This window comes from Xyrauchen texanus, chromosome 35, assembly GCF_025860055.1.
Source record: "Xyrauchen texanus isolate HMW12.3.18 chromosome 35, RBS_HiC_50CHRs, whole genome shotgun sequence".
NCBI lineage: Eukaryota > Metazoa > Chordata > Actinopteri > Cypriniformes > Catostomidae > Xyrauchen > Xyrauchen texanus.
This window is the reverse complement of record NC_068310.1, coordinates 23,542,159-23,563,906: the sequence shown is the minus strand read 5'-3', so window position 1 is coordinate 23,563,906 and position 21,748 is coordinate 23,542,159. Positions and strand designations below refer to the sequence as shown.

The window sequence follows — 21,748 nt, the reverse complement described above, 5'->3', positions numbered from 1 at the left end:
GGGTAGTCTTCGCCCAATTATACACTGCAACAAAATATGTTTTTTTGTTTGGTTTTGTTTTGGCTTGTTTTCTAATATAAATATCTAAATCTCCTTTAAAACAATGTACATGTTATTTAGCAGCTATACTGCAGAAGAAAAAATTGTTATCTGAGAATGTTAATATTAAATATAATATTAAAAATACAAATATTTTAAAATATCTAAAAATCCTTTAAAAGATTTTTAAACTTCCTTTTAGTGAATAAATCTTGAATATTAGTATATTTTGTCTTCACTGTCAATTAGAGTCGCAGGCTGTCCTACTCGCGTCACCTGGCGCTGCTGTATGAACGTGCATTAAATGTAGATGTGTTTCATGCGAAGTCGGTTACCTGAGTGCTGAGAATAGTGTAGTTTTAATGGAAGATTTAATCGCTTGGAAAGCAAAGCAAGTGACAGTCTGAATCATCACAGACTTGGTTTTATCCACTGTTGTCTAATGGTTTCATTTAATGCTGTTGATTGTTATTTACCAGTTAAGATTTTGGGTGTAAACTGGATCTGCATGTCTCTGTCACTGGCTTTTTTCCATTCTTTGAAAGTTGTCATTCTCTCCTGAAGATCTACTTGAGGCATGTAAAGTTTTATGTGCACTTTCCACTTTGGATCAATCACCCTTTTAATTCTGTTGCTGGCCGGAGCTTGGAGAGCTGAACTGGTGCTCTGGAACAAAGCCTAGTTCTGTGAGTCTGTTTGGTAAAGGATAAAAAGTCTTATATGTTGACATTTGTTGTGTTTATTGGATTCTGGGTGTGGTCCACAATGAGAACTCAAAGCAAGGTTTTTCTTATTGTGTTTGGTATGGCTCATTGCCTTCTAAAATTAGGCCAAATCTAAGGCAAGATCATACGTATCCTTTCCTAGCATAAGTTGTTTTTCTGGTCTCAGCCGGGTTAAATGGCAGGCCTGTTCATCTCCCAGCCTGACCAGCTTGCTAGTGCTCAAACCCCTCTGAAACCAGAAAAACAGACCCACCTGACTAGGCTGGGAGACTAACTAGGACCAACAAATAAGCTTAGGTTGATTTAAGCTATTTTTCTCAGCACGGACCTAGAAGGCAATCCGAATGTATTGACAAGCTCAGTTCCATCCAAGATAGTGGATTGGACGAGTCAAGTGGAACCATAAAAACTTTAGGTACTTCATTCAATACCAAAAGGTATTGATTAAAAAATAGTTCAGTATAACTACAACTGATCTAAACCATGTAGGAAGTAGACTGCAAGGCAGCTCAACATTTTTTAGAACAGAACTAATGACACGGATATTCAGATAGTATACAGTACCCACACTTGTAGCATTTAACTAACAAGTACACACAAACTTTGGGATTTCTATGTTATCCTCTCTCATGTCCATTAGGATATAATTTTACACCATACCACAGCACTAAGATAGTTTAAGAAGTTAAGATAAGAGAGGATCATGGTCTGGCATTTTCAGCATTTTAAAACATTTACAGAAATGTGACTGCTATGCACTCCCCCCTCCTCTCTTGTGATTCCAGTCACATCCTCTCCCCCTTGCAGCTTCTCCTTTGCCTCTGTTTTCCAAAACACCTCTTTGCCTGCCAAGTGTGCAGGGAGGTAAGTGTTGGGGAGGGAGGGGAAGAGTCCTTCCAAGAATCATAATCAGATACTTACTGCTGTCCTCTTCATTGCTGAACTGCTCCTTGAGATACAGTGCACCACCACTACAGTCATTGTTCTGTTTACAGCACTGGTAAAACATTTGAAAGAGTATATAGCCATATTTTTACGGTCACATTTTGTACTGCAAGAATCTAGGGTTCTTGTTCAGAACTGGTTCCATTAGTGATGCCAAAAGTACCAGTACTTCTGTACCAAGTCGGTACTAAAATAAAAATAGATGTCACGATATATGTGTTTTTGCAGTACCGACACAATTAGCACCAAGCTCCAATTATTCCACATCGAGAGTGCTTCTGCATTTTCTTATTTTGTATTTTTGCATTATAATTTCCTCATACTTTGCGATCTACCTCACCTGTTATAAGTTTTTCCCTTCTTCATGAATGAACTATGATAATGATATGGGTCAAATTTAATGAAAAATATGCAAGTTGCGCTCCATGGCACAGCAGAAATTTGAGCAGCCTCCAAAGTCGTAGCTGGGTACCACTGACAGACGGCGAGTAGTGGCGATGTACAATTGTTTCACATTTTTTAATGCGCCATGTCGTTCGCCAGATGTGTCCGGTGTGTGTGAGCCAGAATCGTTAATTTCCTTAAGATTTCATTCCTAACAAGATTTTTATTTGGACTGTAGCTCTGTGCTTAAAATGCCAAAAACCTTTTGCATTTAGCAATTTCATCCTTAAATTGTCTATGCTAATTGGGCCACACCCACAGATGGTATTGGCATGGGAGCTGCTGTTACTAGGAAACAGTGGCCGGCAGAACGGACAAACAGAATGGTTTACAGCAGCAGTAAGGCGTGTGAATCCTTAGGTTTGCTGTGTATCCCTGACTTATGGCCAGGGTCAGCAGTTGGGTAGCGCCACAGTTCTTTGCCCTCTGTGGTTTACCTCAACAATATCATCAGACTGCCTGAGAAAAAATACTCCTCTGATTGCCGGTCTGTCCCCAGGGTTAGAATGAACTGATGCATACTTCACCACACCACCAGTAATGAAAAGGCCTCTGTCTACACGTGGAGAAAAACATCTCTCAGGTTAGAAAGGGCAAAAGAAAACTTGTGGTTGTGGCAGAACATTGGAAATAAACAAACATAAAAGCACCTATGCTTAAATAAGTGGGTTAATGTTACATTTTCTGAATGAATAAAGCGCAGTAGTGAACATTCAATGATCAAGCAGAGCATCTGTGTTAAAACCAGCTATCTTTGGCATGAGGAATGATAGTTTCTGCAAAGCTTACCACCACATCCACTTGGTTTTTCTTCTAAAATGTACATTTGTCTTGTCAGAGTTGCAGTACTATGAAGTATTTGCTATTTTTCATAAGCGTAGTAGCTACATTTTCCCCACAACCATAATTTGACTTATTACTGCTGATCCGTCTAGTGGTTGACCTAAGTGGAATTTTTTGTGGCAAATGCCAATATATAGAGCAGTGGTTTTTCAGACCGGTTTCGCTTCAGGACACAGATTTCACATTTGACATCAAGTGGCGATACAACACCATTCCAAAATAGTTTATTATTATACACACGTGTATATATTTGAACATTGTTTTGTCACCACTTGATGTCAAATGTGAAATCTGGGTCCTCTGTTTAGTGTGTGTGTGTATATGCGTACATACGTATACACACACACACACTGTATGTTTATATATTTTGAGTGTTTGGTTTCTGAATGTTCCTTCAATTTCAGTGGTTTCATGCTCATAGTAGGTAAATATTGGCTGGTTAATTGGCCTGGCTAATTAAGTATTTATTGTACCGCTGTCATTCATAAATATTGAAATTGAATTGCTTTCAATTTGTTTCTGTTTCAGTGCCGAAGACATGCAGCCCCAAACAGTTTGTATGTAAAGACCAGGTAACCTGCATCTCCAAAGGCTGGCGCTGTGACGGAGAGAAAGACTGTCCCGACGGCTCTGATGAAGCTGCAGATATCTGTGAGTACACCAATTTATCTGACTCGCAGTTTTACGGCATGATATTATAACTGAAAGATATGTTATAATAAGCTTTATCGTGGCAGATCTGAAATATTTTGCTTGTTTTTTAGTCCTAGATAAAATCCCAGGTACTTATTGAGATTTAAGGAGTCTAAATATGTATGACTTCAGAAGACTTAAAATAAAGTGCACATGACAGATGGATGGTCATTGTGATATTTTCATAGTGCTTTCCACTCCTTTTTGAAGCTTGAAAATGCATTCTTTGTTGTTGCATAAGAAATGCTGTTTTGGAACACATGCAGTTGAGTAAACTTGGGTGAAGTATAGCTTTGAGCAGAAATGGATATGATGAACCTAACTACTTTTAATAATCTGATCATTGATAGAACAGTGCATTGACCTTCAGTACAATGTCCGAAAAAAGGAAAAATATATGGATAATGTGTTCTTCAGGTTAACCCTTCAGGATTGCATGCAGACGCAGACTGCAGAGCAAAGTCTGTGTTTGAAGGTCACTCTGTGTATGTCTCATCTGAGTGATGGCACTAATTAAACTGCTCTGTTTAGTCTGGCTCTCCACACACAGCCCTGTTCAGCCATGTGATCTGTGTGAACTCATCTCAAACACAAAAACGGATCCCTAGCTCCTCTCATTTAACTGTGATGAGCTTCTAAATGTTTACACACACACAGTCCTTTTGAAGTTGCTTCTATCACACCTCACTTCACATCTGTCACAGAAGCCAGACAGCTGAACAGCAGGCGGCCATGATGGGTCCACCATCAGTTTTGGATTGGTAGTTTACGGTCCGGCAAGACAGACACAGCTATTCAAGCGTTTACATATGATCTTCTGTTCTTTAGTTGCAGCTGCCTGTTTGTTCTCACAGGCTGATAAAAAAAACATAACACATGTAGATGGTGTAAAGTCCATGTAAACATGTACTCTATTCATTGTTTCCACTGAAAGTTTTCAACATTCAGCCACTCCTTATTACACTCATATATTTTAGCAATAAATGTGAGGTGCTCTTTATTGCTGCCTTATTATCATTTATGTCTTTGTTTTCGTGCTCTTTTTTTTTTCTTATTGAAAAAGTACTGTGGTGGTCCATGGTATAGTCATTTTATCTAGTGGAAAAACTAAATATCACTAAAGATCTCAGACATCTCAGCTCGGGAGGTGCTTTGAGTTCAGGTCACTTTATTTCCAGAGAGCAGTTTGTGAACGCAACACCACAGCCTGTAAATAATACAAAATATATCTCATAATACAAAAACACATTCACCTTGAACCATGATTTATATTTCAGTGATTATTAACATCATTATAATTATTAGTTTTACATTTATAATTGTTTTTATGTCTTCATTTGTGTAAGGAATTGCCCACCTGCTTTTTTAGACAGATTATTGCCTTACGGTAAATGGAAATGTGTGTGTATATATATATATATATACACTCACCTAAAGGATTATTAGGAATACCTGTTCAATTTCTCATTAATGCAATTATCTAATCAACCAATCACATGTCAGTTGCTTCAATGCATTTAGGGGTGTGGTCCTGGTCAAGACAATCTTCTGAACTCCAAACTGAATGTCAGAATGGGAAAGAAAGGTGAATTAAGCAATTTTGAGCGTGGCATGGTTGTTGGTGCCAGACGGGCCGGTCTGAGTATTTCACAATCTGCTCAGTTACTGGGATTTTCACACACAACCATTTCTAGGGTTTACAAAGAATGGTGTGAAAAGGGAAAAACATCCAGTATGCGGCAGTCCTGTGGGCGAAAATGCCTTGTTGATGCTAGAGGTCAGAGGAGAATGGGCCGACTGATTCAAGCTGATAGAAGAGCAACTTTGCCTGAAATAACCACTCGCTACAACCGAGGTATGCAGCAAAGCATTTGTGAAGCCACAACACGCACAACCTTGAGGCGGATGGGCTACAACAGCAGAAGACCCCACCGGTACCACTCATCTCCACTACAAATAGGAAAAAGAGGCTACAATTTGCAAGAGCTCACCAAAATTGGACAGTTGAAGACTGGAAAATTGTTGCCTGGTCTGATGAGTCTCGATTTCTGTTGAGACATTCAGATGGTAGAGTCAGAATTTGGCATAAACAGAATGAGAACATGGATCCATCATGCCTTGTTACCACTGTGCAGGCTGGTGGTGGTGGTGTAATGGTGTGGGGATGTTTTCTTGGCACACTTTAGGCCCCTTAGTGCCAATTGGGCATCGTTTAAATGCCACGGCCTACCTGAGCATTGTTTCTGACCATGTCCATCCCTTTATGGCCACCATGTACCCATCCTCTGATGGCTACTTCCAGCAGGATAGTGCACCATGTCACAAAGCTCGAATCATTTCAAATTGGTTTCTTGAACATGACAATGAGTTCACTGTAGTAAAATGGCCCCCACAGTCACCAGATCTCAACCCAATAGAGCATCTTTGGGATGTGGTGGAACGGGAGCTTCGTGCCCTGGATGTGCATCCCACAAATCTCCATCAACTGCAAGATGCTATCCTATCAATATGGGCCAACATTTGTAAAGAATGCTTTCAGCACCTTGTTGAATCAATGCCACGTATAATTGAGGCAGTTCTGAAGGCGAAAGGGGGTCAAACACAGTGTGAGTGTGTGTGTGTATATATATATATATATAATTAATTAAATTTTTAATGCAAAATCAATAAAGCAAGAATATTCACTGATCCCTCATCCCCGAGGTTTCCGATGTAATTTGATATTGCGATATCATATATTTATCGTGAAGGAGGGAACAAAACAAACTTATTCTCAAACATGATGTATTTTCCCAGACAATGAAATTAGAACTTAGTTAAAATAAAGTTCAAAGTTTGAAATCAAGGTATCTTGCTTTATTGTGTAGGCTTAACCCTAACCCTGCTGAACGAAAATTACCCCATAGCATCAAAACAGCGGTTTGTCACTTTCCTGCTGAGTTTTTGGTCGACCAAGACTCTTTTTATTGACTAATAGTTGTCGACTATCAGGGGGCAGCCCTAGTATTTTTTATATTATATTGAACATCCTCAAAAAAAATTTCTTCTGCAGTATATCTGCTAAAGTAAATGTACATTGATTTAAAGGAGTTTTAGATATTTATATTAGAAAACAAGCCAAAACAAAAACGCATCAAGAACGTATTTTTATACAGTGTATAATGGAGCGAAGACTAACCTCTCTCACCTTTGTTCACTTCAATCCATCTTTAACCCACAAAAAAAACGAATTCTCTCTTATTAATAAAGCGGTGTATTGCCAAATTTCTTCATGATAAGAAATGCACAGTGACACATATATTATGATTCAGTAAATCGCGAGCCATCACGTTATAATCTATAGCTGCATAAACCACGTGTACTCGAGGGATGAGCATCCCCGCGACAGAGTGTGTCTCAGCCGGGTGCTGTTTCAATATCCCACCCTTAGATGGGGACATTTGCACTACTCATAGTTTCAAGAGTTTTTAGTATTTCCATGATCAGCTTCCTTATTATTTGAACTTTAATAAAGCTATAATTCATTAAATGTAATGCATTTAAGATGCAACGCTGGAGTGTTTCCTTTAAAGATGCTCTACACGCAAGTTTTGCTCCAGCTCTACTTATATCACAACTAGAGTGCTTCTGTATTTACTTATTTTGCATTATAATTCCCTCATACTTTGCGATCTACATCACTTGAAGCTGTTTGGAAAGTTTAGAGTGCATCTGGACAGTGAGCTGTGTAATTCTTCCTCTCTTCAATCAGGTGTGAGCTGCAGTGCTGCTCTCGCCCACCATGATTAGTTTCATATGATCTCATGTTATGTTAATTGCGATAAAACGTCCATTCTTCGGCAAATTCATTTTTTGTCAACATTGTTGATGCGTCGGCTCATCATTTCAGCCCTAATCACTTACAAAAAAGTACCATTATTATTACTTTTGAACACTGTATTATGATGATACCATGGTTTTTGGACATGATACCATAGTATTACCTTGTTTTATTCTTTCATAGTTACACCATGGTTTATGTACATGTACTGTGGTAATACCATGGTATTTAAAAAAAAGAATCTTTGAGTAATCATTCAGTGCAATAGTATATTCCTTCATTTGTTGGTACTGTGGTAAGGTCTTTATATCTGATGGAAATACCATTGTTCTTTGATAGGTCACTTGCAAAAAAAGTGATTTTGGACACTGTACCTTGGTAATACCATGGTATTTTTGAAATACTTTGGAATACTATGTCATTACTACTTAGGGCTGGATATCATTTAAAAAATTTATATTGGTTCCTAAACGATACTTTTTTCGATACCAATTTTATGAAATCCGTTTGAACAAGATTTCAAACATTACCTCAAAAAAACTTTGGTTTTATTTTCAGTTTGTTGACTTTTTACAGACTCAAAGACTCATCTCCTGAGCCTTCTGGTGTCCTCGTGCCAGGGTCGGCAGGGGCAGAGGCTATAACATTAATGTGAAGAGGGAAAAAAACAAGAAAGCTAAACTGTTAATTCAGCCAACCCTAAAAATAAGTATGGTTTAACAAGATAACTAGTTTAATGTGAGTTAAACTTGATCAGTTACTGTCAACCTTAAAGCATTTTTATCATCGATTTAGCTAGCTATCTATAGCCATACATCCAAACAATATGACAACATTATGTAGGTCCCAGTTTATAGGACTATGTCACCTCACTGTAGTGGTACACAAGCATGTACCACTACAAGTTAGCCAATTTCGATTGTTGGTTTGTTTGCTAAACGTTAACCTTACCTGTCGGAGTCCCAGTCATGGCACCGCTGAATTCATCAGTAGCTTTGGAGGACGACTCATGTGGTGGGCATGTTAAATGAAGCACTGTGGCAGGAGGACGCTGGGAGGATGACTGCAGCGGCTCGGCCTTTTTGCAGTCAAAGACGGAGCAACTTCCTGCTCTTAAGTTTTTTCCGTGCACTGTCAAGTGCTTCATCAGATTTGTCGTGTTGCCGGTCTTGGCAGCAACTATCTTGTCACAAATATTGCATCGCGTGTGTTTGCATCGAGCCTGGTGAAATGTAGCCACACATTTGATCTATTCCACATCTTTTACATCTATGGGGTTGAGACGCATACACACTACAGCCTCACGTGTGAGCCGGCACTTTTAGATTAGACTAGCATGCTACATGCTTATCACTGACGTTGACGAGATTAGGTTCGAAATTTGGTACCGAACGACAAGAGATTTTTTGATACTCGAATGTTTAGAGGCAATTCGGTCAGTGCCTTAAATGTATCAAACTCAATACCCAGCCCTACTACTACTTTCTATGAGCATGGTTACCATTCAGTACCATAGTGTGTCCCTTAAAATAGTACTGTGTTGGTACCATGGTAGTAGAGGTCTGCATTCCTGTGGGACACCGACGGGACCCGATCAGATTTTTTGCGTCATGGGTTACATTTGGATTACATTTCAAAGTTGAAGGTAGGAGTGGACGAACATCCATGAGGAGCGGCTTGTTAGAGAAGAAAAGATGTGATTGTTGAATATACAGATTTAATATTGTTGATATATTAATGCAAAAAAACTAACATAAAAAACAACATAAAAATGAGCACACAACGCATGCATCAAATTATCCAATATTTGGAGCAGGCTATAATCAATGGAGCTTTACAAGAATGGCAGGGCAAAGCATAGACACATGGTGTCATCGAAGGATGTGAAACTTGGACTTGAATATGGTCAATTTAAGTGTTAATAAATCAACCTCAGGCAAGTCAGATGGGCATCATGTCATCTGACAATAGCAATAACAGAAAAATAAAACATTATTTGTGTACACTTGTTGTCTATTTGTATGGCTTGTTTTGGCATATGTGAAAATAATGCAGGGTTGCGGGAATGGGAGTTGTCTGGAAGAAAATCACTACTAGCAGAGAATGGGTGAACATGGTGTAAAATTCACCTGGAGTGTTCGGGTTCGACATAAAAACTTGTGGGAGCGGGATGGAAAAAACAGTCCCATGCAGACCTCTATATAGTACAGTCATAGTATCTGGTGTCTAAGTACCTTGGAGTACCATGTCTTTATCACAGTATAAATTGGCCCTTATCGATCATGGACTCCTAATAATCCCCCTCCATTAATTGGTTGTATCACTCTACTATCTCCTCTCCACCAATAGCTGGTGTATGGTGAGCGTACTGGCGCACTATGGCTGCCGTCACATCATCCAGGTGGATGCTCCACACTGGTGGTGGTTAAGAGTTTTGTGTGCAGTGTCAGAAAAGCACAATATAAATGTAACATTCATTCATTCAAAGTATGCATGTGGTAATCATTCCACAAAAAAAAAACTGTGTACGCCTTACAAACAATTACCATGGTACAGTTGTGGAATGTACTATAATATGGTAATCAACAGTTAGCACAGATTTATACAAAAACACTTTGAAATATAACAAAAAAGAACCATGGTATTACCATGTTTTTTTCTGATGTGGTATCGTTGTAATACCATGATTAAGTATTATGGTAATAAAGTTGTTTTTTGAAGAATCAAAAGGCGATGGTATATTAGTATAGTAATCATTCAGTGCCATAGTATTAGAAAATAGTAGTGTTTTTTACCATGCTAAAATATTGTAATAGCATGCTACTGATGTATATGAATGATTACCATTTTCATAAACCATGGTAGTGACATGTACTTAAAATATTGTTATTATGGTACATTATCAAAAAACAAATGTTTATTATTACCGTTACAAAAAGAACCCTCACAGTATAAAAATATGGTAGTACTAAGTTTTTTTTGAGCATGTACCATGGTAGTACTGTTCTGTAGTATTTTTGATAATGTGAGGGTACAATTTGTAAGTATACCATGGAAAATCTACAACAGAACATGGTAACACTGTTGCAAATCTGTATGTTTAGGACTATCTTCAGAAATTCACACAGGAATCTTCTAAATAAACGACTCATCATTTGGGTGTATTTCACAGAGTTGCTCCTGGGCTTTAGTTGCTCAAAGCACATAAACATCAAAGAATTTTCCGCCCGCAAACAAACTTTCCGCTGCAATCGCACCATCTGCCACTCGAAAGTGCCACTAATATAATTTGAATGCTCCTAATGCAGTTTGGCTGAACAGAAAAAGAAGCTTTTCATTAAACTGAAGCGTTGACCTTCCGAATTATCACGATCTGTTCCTGCCAATTACACACTTAATCCTCTTTGTTGAAGCCATTTCCAACACTTAAATCCAAGAGAAAGTCCCAACAAGCTTTCAGCATTTCAAATTAGAATATATGTAAATTCAGACTCAGTGTCACATCTAATCCAGGTTATAACCATAATTATTTTGTCATTTGGGCCTTTTTAAAGTCAGTAGGTGGTGTCTACTGGATGTATCATCATGTAGCACATTTATTTATCCAACACATTAAGTTTCTAGACCCAATAACCGCAGGATATAGGAGATAATATGAAATGGGTTGCTTAAACTTGCTTATCAATTATTTTTGTTTTGAAACACAAACTCATTCAGACTAAATCTGTGGCTCTGTTTCACTGGGGTCTGTTGAGACTTGTCTTGTTGTGCTCATTTAAGGTGAACTGTGCACTTAAAGGTTTCCTACTTCATCTCACAAGGTCAAGTTAATTACTAATTTACAGACGGCATTCCCACCAATGCCACGGTGCCAGAACCCATAAATCTCTCTCTATCTTTCCCTCCCTTTCTCGTTCTGTCCTTTTGTTTCATTCTCTTTCTCTGTGTAAATCAGAGATTTCAACGAGCCTGGCAACTCCCTTGTAGGGCTTGTTTATGCCTTTAAGTAGGTCAGTATATCATTAGAAAAGGACAGAGATAAGAGAGGAGAGAAATAAGGAACTCTGCTATTCCTCTGTTCTCTCAACAAATCTTTTTCTAAAATGTCATTTTTTGAAATTCAAACTAGAGTGACTTTTTTTTCATGGAACACAAAAGGAGATATGAGGCAGAATGGATGTATGTATGTATGTATGTATGTATACGTATGGGATTGATTCTTTTAGGGGTATTATAGTGGGGGTTTTTATGCATATTATGCTGAGCTGCCCTAAAGAAGTATGTCCTTGTGAGTCATGCCGCTTTTTCATTTAGGCATGTGTCTTAATTGCATGGCGGTTCTTAGGTGTCTTTCCGAAGCTGCAATTACCCTGCAGAAGTAAAGATAGACTCTTACTGTCTGGATCTGTCAGGTCATCACACTGCAGGTGTGCCATCAAGCTCGTCTGACTCATCTTTCCCAGGCTGACTCAAAAAAGCTAAATAAGTTAGCTAATTCTCTTAGGCTTTGTGACATTTTTCCAGCTTTGTTAGAAAACTGGAAAATTTCTTTGCAGATTTGTTTGCATCTCGCTTTACGTTTGCTGTGGTCGGACTCCTAGTGCGATTTGTTCCCGGTGAAAGTTTAGGTAAAAAATGTGTTTCATCTAACTAAAAATGGATTTCACCCTAAACTGGGGAAAAAAAATTGAGCAACTTAAAAAAAATCAAGGCAAAATGATGCAGTAAGAATTTAGATTTGTCATAACATAATTGTCTTCAGTAACATTGCTTTTAGTCTATGTGAATTTGTTTTTCTACTTGTGAGAACTATTAATTTCTTGTTCAGCCAACTTTCAATTCGCAATATGAGAACTTTCATTTTGTCACCACATGAAGTGAACTTCTATCTTTACCTCTGATGAGATAGGTATGTTTTGCAAGGCAGTTAAACTGATTGACATAGACACACAATAGACCTAAACCGTTAACACATGAACTTCAATAACAGTGACAATCAACAAACCTCATTAAGTTAAAAGATGAGCTCATAACATCACCACACAACCATTAACTAACAATGACAACATAAAACAACAATAACAGCATAAAGTCAAAAAATAAGCCTAAAACACTACTGCATAATTAATTCCTGTTGCAATGCATTCTGGGAACTCGCAAATCAGCACAAATGTTTAAAATGAAATTGTTTGTTCAGACATGTCTGCTAGGCAAGTTGGGGCAATATTTGGAGGAATATTGTTGGTCTAAAATGTGTATTTATTTAGATGCAAATGTAGTTATATATTTTTGAAGCAAATGTTAAGGAAAATGTAATATTTACTGTAATCTCCCATATACCTGCTATAGTTTACTTCTGTGTTCCAAACCCAGAAATACAAAAGTTCCATTGGAATCAGGTGTGAGCATTAGTTGAGTCTCTCATGTCACGAGGTTCCCGTGAGGAGCATTGTATGTTTGTTTTTGTGTGTATTAATGGAGTTTCTGCCAATTCAATTCAGTCACAGTTACAAGCTGGCTTACTGTGTAGACAGACCACAAGAAAACTCACAAGGGTTTAGGACTGAGTCTAAAAAATTTAGAAAATTTGCATGGAAAGAATGGGGTTTGTTTGCCTGCTTTCACTTAGGAACTCTGATAGCATCAGCATTTTTGCCATCTCCTCCTATTCTCTTTCCAAATCTCTTTCTGGCCATCAAATGCTTGGTCATTTTCGAAAAGCTTATAAATCTGTTTTTGAGACACAATTATGTAAAACAGGTCATATTTGGTCTAATGCAACATAACTACAACTGCTTTGCTTTTTCCATGTTTTGTTGAAGAAAGTGGAGTTATGAGTGACTGATATATTTTTTAACTGAATTCACAAAAAGAATATTTGTCCTGTCTGTCGAATTTTTGGGAATGCGTTCATGGCCTGCATGATTGTGGTCAGGGCAGCAAACAGGACCAGATGTCTTCAAGAGAAAAAAAACTTTCATCTAACTGGGTCAGTTTTGGGCCATAGAAGAGATGCAATAAAACAAGAGACACCAACCACACCATATGTATTCTTGAATCAGCAGTCTAGTTCCAGAAAGCTCTTGGGAAAAGGATAGCACTCAGCGTGGGGTAATGTGCATCTGAGTGTGTATGTAAATGCTGCTGTCCTTTCAAATTCAGATGCTGTTTTAAACTCTGAGCTGAATGGGTGAGGAGTGATTATTCAGTGCAATTTGCACTTGTGTAAGGCTGCTTCCACCCACGACCTCCCCTGAGGAGACTGATATCCGTCCATGTTGTTACGCCGATAGATTGGATTGGTTGAGTCACCATACACGTGACCTACAGGAAAAGGTGAAAGATAGTTAACAGATTTTACGTCCCTCTGGTGAATTTGTTCCTGATTATTTCACAAACGCACACAGTAGGGATATGCAAATCTACATATTTTCATTATCGACTAGTTGACTGAGTGATTAATCGACTATAGCTAGCCATGTATGATTGATTTAGTCCACTACACTCCAATCAGACAAGCTATTCAGTCTCCGAAATCAATGACGAGTCGACCATCCTGATCCATCCCTAACACACACAGAGTTAGTATACAGTGTGATAAACATGCATGTCTGTGTTTCCTGGCCACATGAACCTGAAGAAGATGTGAATTGCAGAATATGTACCAATCAAGGCTATCTCTGCTTCTCCTGTCATTTTAGCTAATCTTGCTGTGTAGTCTTGATGTCGGTCCTCTCTGTTGTTCACACCTCAGCATAAATATAGAAAGAGGGAAGGCGAGAGAGAGTGAAGTTCAAGAAAGAGGGAGAGATCAAACGTACAAGAGTGTAACACAAAAGTATATGAATAAATGGAAGTCTGGGAATGAAGTATTCAAGATGGTCTGTTGAGGACGACCTTTGTAGCTAATGGGGATAATGAGTATTCTGCATGGCAGAAACTGAGATCAGAGGTGTGTTTCATCGTTTGACCCCATTCATCTGTTCAAACGTACCTTCCAATGTTATTGGGAACAGACAACAGAAGGTTTGAAGGACACTGGGTTATTGGCACGTCATCGCTGACCCTGGATCAGCTGGTCAAAGACAGCATAAATTTAAATGTCAAAAAAGAGATTTTGCTGTGGTGGTGAAGATATCAGATCAAGGTCAGTTCATTTAAAGACCATTTTGGATCACAGAGTTTGTTCTGCCCTCAAGCTCTCTAGTGAGCAGGTATTCTCAGCCTCAGATGGCACGGATACAGTTTGTGTACTAACAGTTTTGACGCTTATAGCACAAACATTTGGAAACGCTATCTCAGTCCAGTCAGACCAAATCTGATTGGCTAACTACTACATGATTTCTGAGAAATTAGTTTGCGCTGGTCCAGGTGGAAGCACGAGTCGAGGTTCACAAGGTTCCGTGTTAATGCACTGAGCACTTCTGAGGATTAAATAATCACAGAATTTGCCCAAATTTGCCTGATTAGTCACATCAATTCTTTTAAATATATTCAACGTTTGGTTTGAGGCATGTAGCAGAAAGTAAAAAGAGATTCAGCATTTGGTTTGAGGCACTTATCAGAAAGTAAAGTGGATGTTCATGAGCAGAGCTGTATATTCTGCTTTGTTTACTTGGTTATGTTTGTGAAATACTCTGTAATGAGGTTCTGTGTTGTGCTTACACTTGCTACATATTTTCTGCTATTTTCCCATGTTTTCTGTGCAATCGCTCACAGAGATTTGTGCACAATTATATACATCGATCAGCAACAACATTAAAACCACCTGCTTAATATTGTGTAGGTCCCCCTCATGCTGCCAAAACAGCACAAACCCACATTTCAGAATAGTATTCTGAGATTCTTTTCTTCTCACCACAATTGTACGGACTGTTTATCTGAGTTACCGTAGACTTTATCAGTTTGAACCAGTCTAGCCATTCTCTGTTGACCTCTCTCAACAAGGCATTTCCATCTGCAGAACTGCTGCTCCCTGGATGTTTTTGGCACCATTCGGAGTAGGGCTGAGTGATTAAAATTATATCAATATTTATTGCGATAAAAAAACTCAGCGATATAGACTATAAACGTTTGAGTAATTTTCGATATTCAGCCTGTGTTCTACATCTAGACATGCGTGTTGCTAAAAACGCTGGCAGTTTGGCTTTCTTATCGTGTGTTTCCACTGGCGTGTAATGAGCGAATGTCAGCGAGCGCTTTCAATTCCTTCCTATGGAAGCGGAGCGTCAAGCTCGCAAGTTGGATTGTAAAATTAACAGCAGTGCGGGGCAATCGGTTCCCTAGTGTTGGGAGTGGCTTTGTGCGAATTTCTTCCACGTCAGTGGAAACGCAGCCTCAGACTGTATGAAGTTGCTATTGCCCCCACTACGCAGGTCACCGCATTCCAGATCCGGACCCCAGATTGATTCCTTGACTGCAAGACATCGTGATGACTGTTACGCCCTCTCATCGTCTCTAGTGAGCAGCGCGACAAAACAACAATGCCGGTTACATCATATCTGATCTTTCTGCGCTGTATTCTTGAATATGTTTCTCTAGCACTGAAACATGCTTCACTGATGCCCTGTCCTGGTCCGCACCCGCTTCCTCTTTTCCCCACCTGTGAGTAAACATGAGGTGCGTGTTTCCAGAGCGCCTTTAGACCATAACGTTTTTTCTTTCTAAATTTAGCTTTATTAATCAGCATGTTCCAAGCCTTTAATAATAAACAAACAGATTTCTAATTTTGTGAAATTATTCCGATTTCATCATCTCTGACAAGGATGAAAGACAAATGAATTACTAGTTTGTATCCTAGTCTTTCTCACTTTAATGAAAATAGAAAAATGGTCCATTCAGACTTTTACATTTTCAAAGGTTTCTCTCTGGAGATACCCCTGAACCCCCATACAGTATCATTCCTCAGTCACAAGGGCTCCTATGCCCCCATACTTGGATATCTGTATGTAAAGAAATATATATTTTTTGTAATTTTTATTTTCTTATATATATTTTGAATCATTATGATTCAAAATGAACAGATCATCTTACAACATTCATATCCAACTACACCCAATTGATAAACTCTATAAAATATTATAATATTTTCATAGAAGATCCCTGGGCCCCCAACACAGTTTTGTAAAGACTATTTAGGATTTTGTTTTCTCTTCTTTTTTTTGGAAATTCAAAACAATTTGCAAATGTGATTGACTATCATGATTAATATCGAATGATATGAAAAAGAATATCGTGATAATATTTTTTGCCATATTGCCCAGCTCTAATTCGGAGTAAATTCTAGAGACTGTTGTGTGTGAAACTCCCAGGAGATCAGCAGTTACAGAAATACTCAAACCAACAATCATCAATGCTGTTATCTAATCAGCCAATCGTGCGGCTGCAGTGCATTAAATCATGTCGATATGGGTCAGGAGCTTCAGTTAATGTTAATGTCAACCATCAGAATGTGAAAAAAAATTTTGATCTCATGGACCATGGCATGATTGTTGGTGCCAGATGGGCTGGTTTGAATATTTCTGTAACTGCTGATCTGGGATTTTCACACACAACAGTCTCTAGAGTTAACACAGAATGGTGCCAAAAACAAAAAACATCCAATGAGCGGCAGTTCTCTGGACAGGAATGCCTTGTTGATAAGAACGGTCAACAGAGAATGACCAGACAGGTTCGAACTGACAAAGTCCACGGTCACTCAGATAACCGCTCCTTACAATTGTGGTTAGAAGAATAGCTTCTCAGAATGCTATTCTGAAATGTGGGTTGGCACTGTTTTGGTGGCACGAGGGGTCCCTTCACAATATTAAGCAGGTGGTTTTAATTTTGTGGCTGATCGGTGTAAATTATTTATTTTCCCATGCCAGTCTTATATTATGGAATGTCTCCGATAAACTTCACGTAATGACAAACCTGACTCTGACTGGTCAATTTACATGCGAGTTATATGGCTTTTCCTGCCTAAGTGGGTGGTTCTTTTCCAATGTTAGCTGCGATAGACCCCAGAAGTTTGCTGTTTAACTCAAAGGTCTGGCTACACGAGACAAATGAGCTGGTAGCGCAATAAGTGGCCATTGAAGGAATACCTTATTTATATTTTCCAGTCCGTTTTAAAGGAATGTTCCAGGTTCAATAAAAGTTAAGCTCAATTGACAATCGATTTGTCGATTGCAAAAAGGTGTGTGTGTGGCGTTAAAAAAATTAACGCAATTAATCGCACTGCCCCCAGATTGGAATAAGGAAGATTCCTGAGAAATGCAAGCTTGTAGTACCACCTGTTTACTCCAGAGGGCATTAAGTGAAATTTCAGCTGTATGAGCAACGCGCAGTTTATACAATGAAGAAAACACTTCAGTAGGCAGAACAACACAAACATGCGTTACGTTCTTGCGTTCAAAAAACTTGAAGGAGCGCAAATGCGATCTAATGGATCTCGAGATATGTTTAAAGATTGAGTATTAAACTATATTTAACTTGACACAGTGACCTAAACATTTTAACACACCCGAGACGTCTGATGTAGGTGTAAATTGACGGGTCTTTAAACAAGCCCTCATAATAAATCTCCACAAATTTACTTGTGTAATGGATTGTTGTGAACTGTATGCCAATGATTGACTTATGATCAATAATATGATAGTAAACAGTACATTGTATTCTAAAGCCGCTTTTTGTATGGCCTTATTAATAATTAACTCTTCTGCTACAGGAATGTAAATCTTTTTAATTATCTAAATATATATATATATATATATATATATATATATATATATATATTCATTTTAAATATTTAAAGATATATTGAATTATTGTTATATGAGGGGCTTTCTCAGCAAATATTTGTATATGCGATTAATTAATCGGGACACCATGTAATTATTCCGATTAAATATTTTAATCGATTGACGGCCCTAATAAATACATATACATATATATATATATATTGACTCGTCCCTCCTTTTCTATAAAAAATGTAATAAAAATTGAGGGTACAATGAGGCACTTACAGTGGAAGTGTATGAGGCCAATTTTTGGAGGGTTTAAAAGCAGAAATGTGAAGCCTTTAATTTTATGAAAGCACATACATTAATCAATTTGTTTACATCGTCATTTTTACTTTCGTCATGTTGACAGTTACATTATCATGGCAGCAAAGTTGTAAAATTGTATATAACTTAACACAGAAAAGGGTAATCAGCGATTTTATAAAATCTTGTTTGCATAAAGTTCTTTACATTTTGTGGCTATACTTTTCAAACATCAAGTATTTTACATTTGCAGATTGGCCCCATTCACATCCACTGTAAGTGTCTCACTATAACCCCAATTTTTGCCTTTCCTTTAAGAAAAGAAGGGACAAGTCATACATAAATTTTTCTGGTAATGAAAATTATGCCACAAATGTGTCGATAGAGCTTAAATTGTATTACTTTGTGTTTGTTAAATTTGTTGTCATGCAATTAAAGGCATAGTTCAAAGTTTTGTCCTCATTTAAGAATGTCATGTGGATTGTGAACAGCATATGAGGATGTGTAAATTATGACAGACTTTTTATATTTTTCTTAACCATCCCTTTAAGCTTCAATTTATGGATCTTAACATTTTTCATGTATGTATCTTGAATCTTGTAGCATTGATTTTACATGACGTGATATACACGTCATAAAAGTAATATGCACAAGGTAAAGGAGTGTTAGATACTACAGCTGGGGCCGTGCTGGTAGACTCATCAGAGCTGAAAGCAGAATGAATAAGAAAGACCCATTCCGTGGTATATGCAATAGTGCATCGTATGCGCACACACAATTAACAAAAGCACAACAGGGAAGCCAAATAGGAGGTTATGTAACTAGGGGTAAGGGTAGGGTAAGCTGAGTTTAGACATATACAGACTGCTAACATAGTATTTAGACTCCCTGTGGCTCCACTCAAGTGCTTAAGTAGAGCTCATGAGCAGCATGAGGTCAGGTTAACGCAAAGCTGCAGTTTCAAATCATTGGAACGCCACTGCAAACTGTATAATGACCAAAAAAGCATTGTAAATATATATATATATATTTTTTATCCTCAATCCTCCATCAACATCTGCTTTCTGTCTTTGTACTTTACTAATCTCACTGTATAACTTTTTCAAAGGAGTGAGATCTAGTTGTGGACTTTGAAAAGATTTGGGCTTGCCCATTTTACTTATGTGTTGACTTGTGATTTTTCAGCAGCAGTCTTGGTGTACAGCCAAATGTGTTGTAAAATTTAGGCTTTATTTTTCTTGACTAAATTCATAGATCTGATTAGCTAATGGACCTGTGATGTGTACACACTCCTTCTTTCCCTCCTCGTTTTTGTTATCTTTCCCCCTCCACTCTCCCTGTTGTTTTTAGTGCATGTGCTTCGGGGTGTCAGTAGCAAGGCAGGAAGGAAGCAGTCGTTGCCTGTATGAACTACCAATGACTTCCCCAGTTCACCCTTAAGATCACAGATCTCTGCCCTTAATTCACTCACACAGTCATTCTGAACATCCATTTGTCTCTCTCTTTCCTCCTTTTAATAGCTCCAAACTTTGTGGGGAAATCAACTTTTTGGGGAAAATATGAGAAAGTATTTTAAAATTGAACAAATTACACACTTTTATTTGAACTTTTATGAGCTGCAGGATTTAGCATAGAATTAGTAGTTCTATTTCAATTTGTTCAGATTGGTCTCCTCATCACACATCACAAAAATGTTTGTGTTGGTGGTTTCGTAGTGAAGCATTGACTGGATAGGGGAGTTTGTTTAACTTCAAGAGATGTAGTCTGGATTTAGGCTGTGCTTGATTTTTTTTTTTTTACCCTGCCAGCAGCTCAACTCTCAGAGAGAAGGATCACAAAGCTTTATGATATGCAAACATAGACGCACAGAAAGGTGGGGATAGGATAGATGGACAAAACACAGAGCATGTACTTATTCCCAAAAGACATTTTTTTTTTTCTCCATACATGAATTAATATATATATATATATATCTATATAGAGACAGAGACAGAGACAGAGACAGAGAGAGAGAGAGAGAGAGAGGCGATATAAAAAATATGTACTATATTTATCAGTGTTCTGCGCGTATGTTGACCATGAAGAAGTGTAATCAAGCTTTTCTCATGAATGTTCCAAGGAGACTGCAGGTGTGTGTATACAGATTATATATGCATATACACTTAAAAATACACACACCACTAATTATTTATTGCATAGATGCCAGGGCGCTGTAATATAATGGATGCTCTCTCTTCCTCATAGCTGATAGATGAGAGCTGTCATGAATCAGAACCATTATAAATATGACGCTATATGCAGTGTTGGTGTAAGAGGAAGGTACACACTGTCTCTCCCTTGATTTAGCTGAACAGCTGAAATTAAACGGCCTGGTTTGGAAAGATGGGGGCTGTTCTGAGAAAAGCAGAGCTTTTGATCCGGAGAGTGTGGGTGTTGCTGGAAAGCGTCAGTACAGTAATGGAAACCATCACTTGTCATTGTACTGTTGACTGAGCTGAATTTATGTAGGGCCAGATACACATGTAAAAATCACTGTGCCATGGGCTCCATACTCCTCCTGTGACTGGCACCATATTTGCTCCAAGTGGTTAACTGCCTGTTATGGTGTTATTGGGTTAGCGTGTTCAAGACATCATGAAATCAAAATGGACCGTTTTTACATTCTTAATAAATGTGAATGGTCTGCACTTATATATTGTTTTTTTTAACCTTAGCGCTTTACAGTGCGTCTCATTCACCCATTCACACACCAATGACTGCAGAGCTGCCATGCAATGTGCTAGCCTGCCATTGGGAGCAACTTGAAGTTCAGTGTCTTGCCCAAGGACACTTCAGCATGTGGAGTCGTGTGGGCCCGGAATCGAAAAAGATTCGAGAAAAAGTTTTTCATAATCTTTCATCCATATCTAATAACTTTCTTTTGTCCCTGAAATTACTATTCTGCCGATGTAACAAAGACCCCCATGTGAGCGGGGATAAGTAAACAATATCCACACATTTTTAATCATCCAATCAAAATCCTGATGGATAAAACCAAGATCCAACTCGAATCATTTCCTACTGATTATTCTGTTTCACTCAGAAATGTCATATCATGGGAGTTTAATGCATCTTTAACAGTTCTGCTCATTATGTTGTCATTCAGGCTTTCTTCAAAGTTTGCGTAATTTTCGAAACTCTCCACATTCCTTAGATGAGAATCAAATTTGAGC

At 38.2% G+C, this 21,748-nt stretch overlaps 1 protein-coding gene across 1 annotated transcript in view; it reads left to right on the top strand.

Annotated features, from left to right (window-relative positions):
- Nucleotides 1-21,748, top strand: part of LOC127629092 (low-density lipoprotein receptor-related protein 1-like) — a 184,203-nt gene that overhangs the window by 21,774 nt on the left and 140,681 nt on the right. Inside the window, exon 2 of the mRNA XM_052106140.1 lies at nt 3,525-3,647. Within this exon, the coding sequence (XP_051962100.1) occupies nt 3,525-3,647 (123 nt within the window). The remainder of the gene's footprint in view (nt 1-3,524; nt 3,648-21,748) is intronic.